Source organism: Fundulus heteroclitus, chromosome 22, assembly GCF_011125445.2.
Source record: "Fundulus heteroclitus isolate FHET01 chromosome 22, MU-UCD_Fhet_4.1, whole genome shotgun sequence".
Taxonomy (NCBI): Eukaryota; Metazoa; Chordata; class Actinopteri; order Cyprinodontiformes; family Fundulidae; genus Fundulus; species Fundulus heteroclitus.
Genome location: NC_046382.1, coordinates 22949721 through 22957166, shown reverse-complemented (window position 1 = coordinate 22957166; position 7446 = coordinate 22949721). Strand labels below are relative to the sequence as shown.

The window sequence follows — 7446 nt, the reverse complement described above, 5'->3', positions numbered from 1 at the left end:
ACCTCATCCTGCCTGCTTTCTTAGAGGAAAGAAATCCCATTTATTTTCTATTCTGAATTTAGTTTTTATGTCAGTATAAAAATAATGTTGCCATATAGCCAAGGATCTACATTAAATTAAAATCATGGTATAATCTGTAGTTGCTGGGAGCTCTATGTAAATTCAGTGACTCAGTGCCATCTGCTGGGCTTCCTTCTTAGTAATTGACAATATATGATAGAAGGAATTTGACTGTATAATATTAATATTATGATCGAACTAGAATGCTTGTATAGAGAATCTTTCCATATGAATGGGTTGGTATGATTTACATTGACCTGATTAATACTTCTGTACAACTATGCATGAACTGTACCCATTTGTGTTACATTTCACATTTAGATGTCATTTGTTGTGGACATCTAATAATAATTAATAATAAATAGAATCTAAACACAATTAAATTATCTCTTTTCTGATTGAGCAGTTTGACTATACAGTCAGTTTGACTTGTAGACTTTGTTAGAAATTAACTGCTGAATTTGCACAGATTTCTTCAAAATTGTATCTACACTTCTTACCTATTTGCACAAACCTTAATCCTGCACCACTTGATTTTATTTGCAGTTAAATAGAAAAATGTAGATTTAACATAACCCCAATCTCCAACGATGTGCTGCAAATGTGATCGCTGAACTGTGTGGACAGGTATCAGTAGCCCAGAGAAGTCAGACTGACTTGTCTGGGCAGGTTTAGATCATCCGGTCTAAAACTTACCGGACCAATCACAGGGAGGCGGGATTTTACGCTTTATCACTCTCAATGCCATAATCAACTATAATGCAGCAGCGCTTTTCTGTAACCGTAACAGTTAAGATGCAGAGATTTTTAATGATGCCCTTTATTATGTCCTGAAGAGCTGGATATAGTCTTAAAACCTCAACAACTGGCTGCAAGGAGAGGGTCTAGCTGTAGCTGCAGCCACAACAAAACACGCCCTGCACTAAAAATGCTTCTCCCAACGTCAATGGGCGTGTTAAGCGGGGGCTTGTTTTGTAGGATAGATGTGTTTTGCAGCGTTTGCAACCCTTTTTTAATGTAACTTTAAATGCAAGGGTGATTACAAAAGAAGAGCAACAGAATAAAAATAACATGTTAGATGCAGCTCACTGGATGGTTGTGCTATTTTTAGAACAGGCTTGAGGGCGGGTCCCATGTTGGTGACCCTTGTTCTAGTCAAATCTGGACCTACAGCATTCCAAAAAACAACTGCAAAGTGTGTATTATCGTCCATTTATCATTATTGAGGTGAACTGTTTAATACATTGCTATATTGATTTTAGGCCATATCGCCCAGCTCTGAAGCACACAGCCTCCTTTTGCCACCTCCTCCTTTACTAAATGCACTATTCGGACAAAACGTATAATGGCGAACGCTGATGCACCTCCGTTTGGCTGAAGAGTCCTTACCGATTAGACGTTTTTGGATGCAGCCTTGGCTCAAAGGGCTAAAACAAAGCGTGTCGCTTGGAGTTTACATCACATCTGTAGTTATCCGATTGGTTCCAACCCGTTTCTGCTGACCCTCCGTTCCCTTCTCTCGCGCCGCCTCCTTTGCACATATTTTTAAAGGATAAAAACACAGCAAAACAGCATCACCTTTCGGAGTAACATCTCTAGTGAAGAAGTAACTCATAACTTTATAATGCTGTTTTGATCTCTGCTGGGGGGAGGGGGTGGGGGGTGCTCTCTCCACCATGTTGCTCCAGTGCTCCTGCTCTGATTGTGGCATGTCCTGAGTAGTAGCTGTTCACATGCGTGTTCGTGCGCACACGTGTGCACATACATGCATGCGCAGCTAGCCCGGCTATGTAAACAAGAGACTGGAGAACAACAGAGAGAGATGCAGTGTAACGTCAGACCATAGTCCATCTGAAATATTACCTTTAGTTCTTCACTATTTGAGTTCTTTCTATCTAAAATAAGGACATTTTGCTTTTTACTCCTTCAAAGTGATGCAGAGATTTTATCTGAAAACCTTCCACTGGGAAAATCCTCCTTTCTCCTTTCCCATGTGTTTTTGCTCACTGTGCACTTATTACTTCTCTGCATGTGGGAGGATTTTTGTGATGTGGCCCCACGTGCTGCCATCTTTAGGAGTTTGATTGCTTTTGTGAGATAGTGATACAAAAATAAAATATGACAGTGACACCAAACTTAATAACAGACATTTTCTTGTCCCTACAGGCCCTTTTTATGCAAGTGTAATCCAACTTTTATTAATTTAGATTCATTCTGACTGAAAAACTAACAGAACTCTTTAAATGAATATATTTGTTCATGTTTGTACTGGTGCATGTTTTTCCATCTTGCAGTAGCTTTACCCCTGTTAAGCATTTTGCTTAAGTCACACAAATCCTGTCAGCTTTACATGAACAATCACAGCACAAAATGAAGTGAAAACGACTCGAATCTTTTAAATTGGTTGTTCTTTTTAATTCTATATATTTGTTCAAACATTGTAAATCAACTGAAAACACAACAAGATTGCTCTTAAAAACTTACACACTTTTACCAAACTCTTTACAGTTACTATCTCAAAGCAAATTCACAGACAAAAACATGTGGAATGATATAAGACAGGGGGAAGAAGAAAAAAAAAGACAGTCATTTATGTTCAAGTCCCATCAGTAGTAAACAAATTAAGCTTTTTATGCAAGTTCCACTAGTCCCAGACATGATCCAGTTCCATGAAGAAGAAGAAAAAAACACATTTAGGGAAAATACAAGAGTTGAGATGTAAAATATTGAGGTTAACTAAGAGTAAAACTCAAAATTTCCAGACATAAACTAGGATTAATAGACCATAAAGTTGTCAAGTGGCGATTTATAAATTTCTGGCTATTTTGAGTGTGCTGAATTTAAGTAAAAAGCAAACGACTATCTGAGAGAAACTTACGTTAAAACTGTCAACTTCATGAAAGGAGCCAGCTCCCGTGAGTTGAAAGCAAAAGAAAACAAAGTCGACGTCTGATCCTCCATCTTAGGGAAACTGCAGCTTTATTCAGAGTTGTTTTCCATTCTAAAACTTAAATACTGTGGCTTTTAGCTGAAGTTGCATATTTAAAACACATTCTAACAAGTGATTTTATTTTATTTTTTAAAAAGGAGGAAAAACACAAACATACGAATAAAGAACTCTGTGCAAAACACAAGCTGCGAGAATATTTTCTCTTGTATATGCCTGGAAAAAAAAGAGAGACTAGATGCAAGTTGCATAAAAAACTGCTTAAAGAATGGTGGGTTTTAAATGGACAAAGTGTACCCTATTTCTGATAAAAATAAATACAAACACAAAAGTAAAGAAATTCATTTTCCACCCAGAGGTCACCCTGACCCTGGTCACTTTTAACATTATGGTAGAGTAGAATAGCGACAACCCCCCCAAAAAAACAACAACTTAATTGCACTTTTTTAATCTGTCTGCTTGCACAGCGCCTTCTGGGTACTGAAGCTTCCGAGAAGCGTCACTTTGACACATGGTGCTGGTCGCTTCCCTCGGCTCACGTTTCCGGTTTAAAGACAGATCTTGAATCAACACGGGCTTGTATGTAAATACAGTATGCATTCTCACAAAGAAAACGAAAAAAACAAAAAAAAACAACCTGTGCTTTTTAATTATTGCTGCTACAAAGCAGTAACTCATCCTTGTTGGTCACAGACAGCACACTGGTATCAGTAAAAGTAAAAAAAAAAAAAAAAATGTGTTGTTTGAATGGCTGTAAAGTCCTGCATTGCTGAGTTTCCACGATTGAAAGAAATGAAGCCAAGAGAAATCAACTGTTGTCTGTTTCAGAGTGCTATTTCACACATCCACCAGCAGGTGGCGACACACACACACACACACACACACACACACACACACACACACACACACACACACACACATTAATGCTCGGTTTTTATCACAGGCTGAAAATGTAAAAAACGGTTTCAGTGAAAATTGATTGAACTGTAAAAGTAAGAATCACTTTTACGTCAGAGGGCGTTATGGCGAGATGTAGTAAGGGGTGGAGGTGGGGGGAGGGATGCTAAACCTGGCACGATGGAGCTTGTGAGACAGTCTGAGAAAATAAACAAGCCCCCAACAGCTTATCCATTGCCTCCGATCTTCTAAAAGTACAGCCTGCTGCTGAAATATGTAAAAAGGGGTGGGATCGAATTATCCTGACCTGCAGAGGCGAAAATGAGGCAAATGTTAAAAAAAAAAGCCCCATTTACAATCAGTTGGGTTCTTAATCAGCGCCGGCTGCGAAGGTTTAATAAATCCTCGTCTGGCCAGTGGGAGCAACACATAATGAAACTGAAAACAGTAAGCTGTTGATTTCTCAAGGCATTAAAATGGTCTCATGACTAAGCAAACACATCAGCTCACATTAAAAACTGCACATGGAATATCACGCTCTAAATACTGTGTCATTCACAAGATATCAAACCAGAAAAAACAAACAAACAAACAAACAAAAATAGTAATGCTGTTATGTGCCCGCAGGCTCGCATTACCTTCTCAAGACATGGAAATTATTCTTGCAATGTCCAGTTACTAGTAAAAAAAATATTTTTTTTTATTTTATGTTTTTAATCGTTTTTAGAAAAAGTTTACATTCTCGGAGCCTTCAGAAAGTCCATTAAGTTGGGAGCGAAGGAGTCAGGTGTTAACCCTACATTTCTTTCAGCAGGTTTCCCTCTTTTTCCCATCCCAATTCCTTTTTTTTTTTTCCATCAACGTGAGCGGCATGTCTGTAAGAATATGTGCATTTGAGGAACAAAGTTTCACTGTGCTCTTCCCAATGAACAAAACACAAGATTTGGGTCGTTCTAAGATAAAAAAAAAAAAAAAAAAAAGGACGAGGAGGTGTCGCAGAGCTTCAAAGATTCAAAAAAAAAAGAAAAGTGCGTCAATGCATTTCCAAGGCCCGGTCAGAGTCCGGCCGGTGCAGAGATGGCAGTACGCGCAACGTTCAAGGGATCTGATGCGTGGCGGCGTATTAATCCAACACTTGACACAAGGTAAAAACGAAGAAGTCCAAAAAAAAAAAAAAAACAATGAATCAAAGATGGGCTTTCAAGGAGTCTTTGTGTCTCTGATCTACTCATCTGAAGGAGAACGTGAACAGTGCATGTAGAGTGTCAAAGCTCCAGGCCTATTGTGACATTTATGGAAGTCTGTACAAACAGTCTGGTCCTGGGAAAGGAAAGCTCAGAGAGTGGCTGGAGAGTGAAGGTGGGGGTCAGAGGAGGACAGCGGGTCACGGCTAGCATCAGACGAAGGGGAACGTCGAGCGCTACTCTTCCCTCCCGCCTGTTTCTGCGAGCACAAGTGTGGGGCGGCGGGGCCGATGAAATGAACTTTGTGTCAGACGTGGAGCACCTCCATACTGTATTCTTCTGTCTCTGTGTACTGGGAGGAGTTTGTGTCGGACTGGGTGGGGGCCAGCGCCTCCTTGCTCTCCAGGCTCGGCTCCATGAGGGGGGGCTTCTCCAGCATCAGCTTTTTACACGTGTCCGGCCGGTTCTGCACGTATATGACCCGATTGTAGGCCTTGAGTCTCTTCCATAGGTGGATGTAGACCTTGCACTGGACGTACATGAAAACCAGTCCGCCCGTGAAGCCGATGGCCACCACCACCAGCTTGGTCCAGAAAGGCCAGTCTAGGATACCTGAAGCAGAGAGAAGCAGACAAGCGGGGAGTCATTCGCAAGAGTCCAACACACACCAGAAAGCAAAACAAAAACAAAAAAAGGTGCTAAAAGATAGGAAAGAATGAAAAGTTCCCATTATGTGATTCGATTGTGCAGGTTCTGAAAACAACAAAAACAAAAGAAAACTGAGGGCGCACAGAGAAAGAGACGGCATGACAAAGCATTTAAAGCAAAGGAGATTAAAGCTGAACTATATTATTAAATGCAAACCCTTATACGGAGCACATTTTCACATTTTTGTCAAATTCTAAACGTGACAAACCAACACAAAGTGGTCCGTAACGGTAAAATGTGAAAAATAAAAGCCCATCTTTTATAAATAAAAACCTGGAAAGTGTGGCATGCATGTGCATCCAACCCCTTTTGCACTCTAACCGCTGAATAAAACCCAACGCCTTCAACTGTCACCTAATTAATAAATAGAGTTTACCTCTATGCACTGTAATTCAGTCTCATTATACCGGCAGGGCAACTTGATAACCTGCCAGTGTGCCCACGGGAAGTCTGGAGGAGCTCCCCAGCTGAGGTATGGGCAGTAAATCTGGTTTCTATGGAAGGATTAGGAAGAGGAAGTCACCTCTGTAGTTTGCAACGAGCCATGTGGGGGACACAGCAGACATGTAGAAGAAGGCGCTCCGCTTAGAGGAGACCAAAATGAAACCTTGTGTTGTATATACAAAACACAGAGGGGTGGGTAAAATCACCCTGAAAATCCCCAAAACCTTGTAGAGGCTGGAAAAAGACTCTAGACTGGGGTGGAGGTTCACCTTCCAGCAGGACAAAATAGTCCAGAGACTATTTGTTTGTTAGAAAAGCTCTTAAGTACATTTCCTTAAGAATCTGAGTCAATAACAGAAAACTGATAATCGCAAACAGTCTCCCTCTCCAACCGGCTGAGCTTGAACCATTTTGACAAGAAAAATTTCAGTGTTTAGAGGATGGTTATAACTGACCACCCAAAAAAAAGACGAAAAAGGAGATTCAACAGGGTTTACTTAGCAGGAATAAATAAATATACATGCCATACTTTTCTGATTTTTCTTTGTAAAAGAACAAACAACAAAAAACACATAAAATCTATGTATCAACTTATTTACGTACTACTTTGTGTTGGTTTATCACATAAAATCCCAATAAAACTTATGCGTGATTGTAGCCTAACGAAAAGTGAAAAAAATGCCAACATCAAGGATTATCAATATATTTGTAGTGCGCTTTGCATTATAGTTGCAATTAGATAAGGAAAAGGTATGCAAGCTGCCGAGTTCTTTCCCCCATAAACTAGTCAAGTCTTCCAACTCTTTGACATTTCTTATTATTTTTATTATTTTCTCAGCATGCAGAGTTTATGGCCTACCGTGGGAAGGGCTCAAGCCCAATTCATAGGACAAATAACCCTAGGAAACCTATGATTTTTTGATTTCATTACAAAGTTTTTCCTGATAATGGCTTCAGTCAACCCCAGAGGTAGACGCCACCAAAAAAAAAACAAAAAACAAAAAAAACATTTGTAGTTTTAACAGAGGACATTCCAAACATTAAATAGGAAATCTAAGGTTAAAGTGATGATTATTTATTGTAGATTTCCTATATTGCAAAAAATAAATAAAAATAAAATAAAAACATCTTGTGGGCCTTAGGACCAGTTACAGCTAAATGCTATCTTTTTTCCTTTTTTTTACCTCCCACACGTAGTTTTAGGGT

The 7446-nt window shown here is 39.6% G+C and overlaps 2 protein-coding genes across 6 annotated transcripts in view; one reads left to right on the top strand and one right to left on the bottom strand.

Annotated features, from left to right (window-relative positions):
• Window positions 1–443, top strand: part of alox5a (arachidonate 5-lipoxygenase a) — a 12418-nt gene extending 11975 nt beyond the window's left edge. The window contains exon 14 of the mRNA XM_036126804.1: window positions 1–443. This exon is cut by the window's left edge and continues 896 nt beyond it. The gene's annotated coding sequence lies outside the window, so the exon portion shown is untranslated.
• Window positions 444–2453: 2010 nt separating this feature from the next.
• Window positions 2454–7446, bottom strand: part of march8 (membrane-associated ring finger (C3HC4) 8) — a 111613-nt gene continuing 106620 nt past the window's right edge. For all 5 annotated transcript variants that reach the window (XM_036125852.1, XM_036125854.1, XM_021307540.2 and 2 more), the window contains one exon: window positions 2454–5700. In XM_036125852.1, coding sequence (XP_035981745.1) covers window positions 5396–5700 — 305 coding nt within the window. In that variant the 3' untranslated portion in view covers window positions 2454–5395. The remainder of the gene's footprint in view (window positions 5701–7446) is intronic.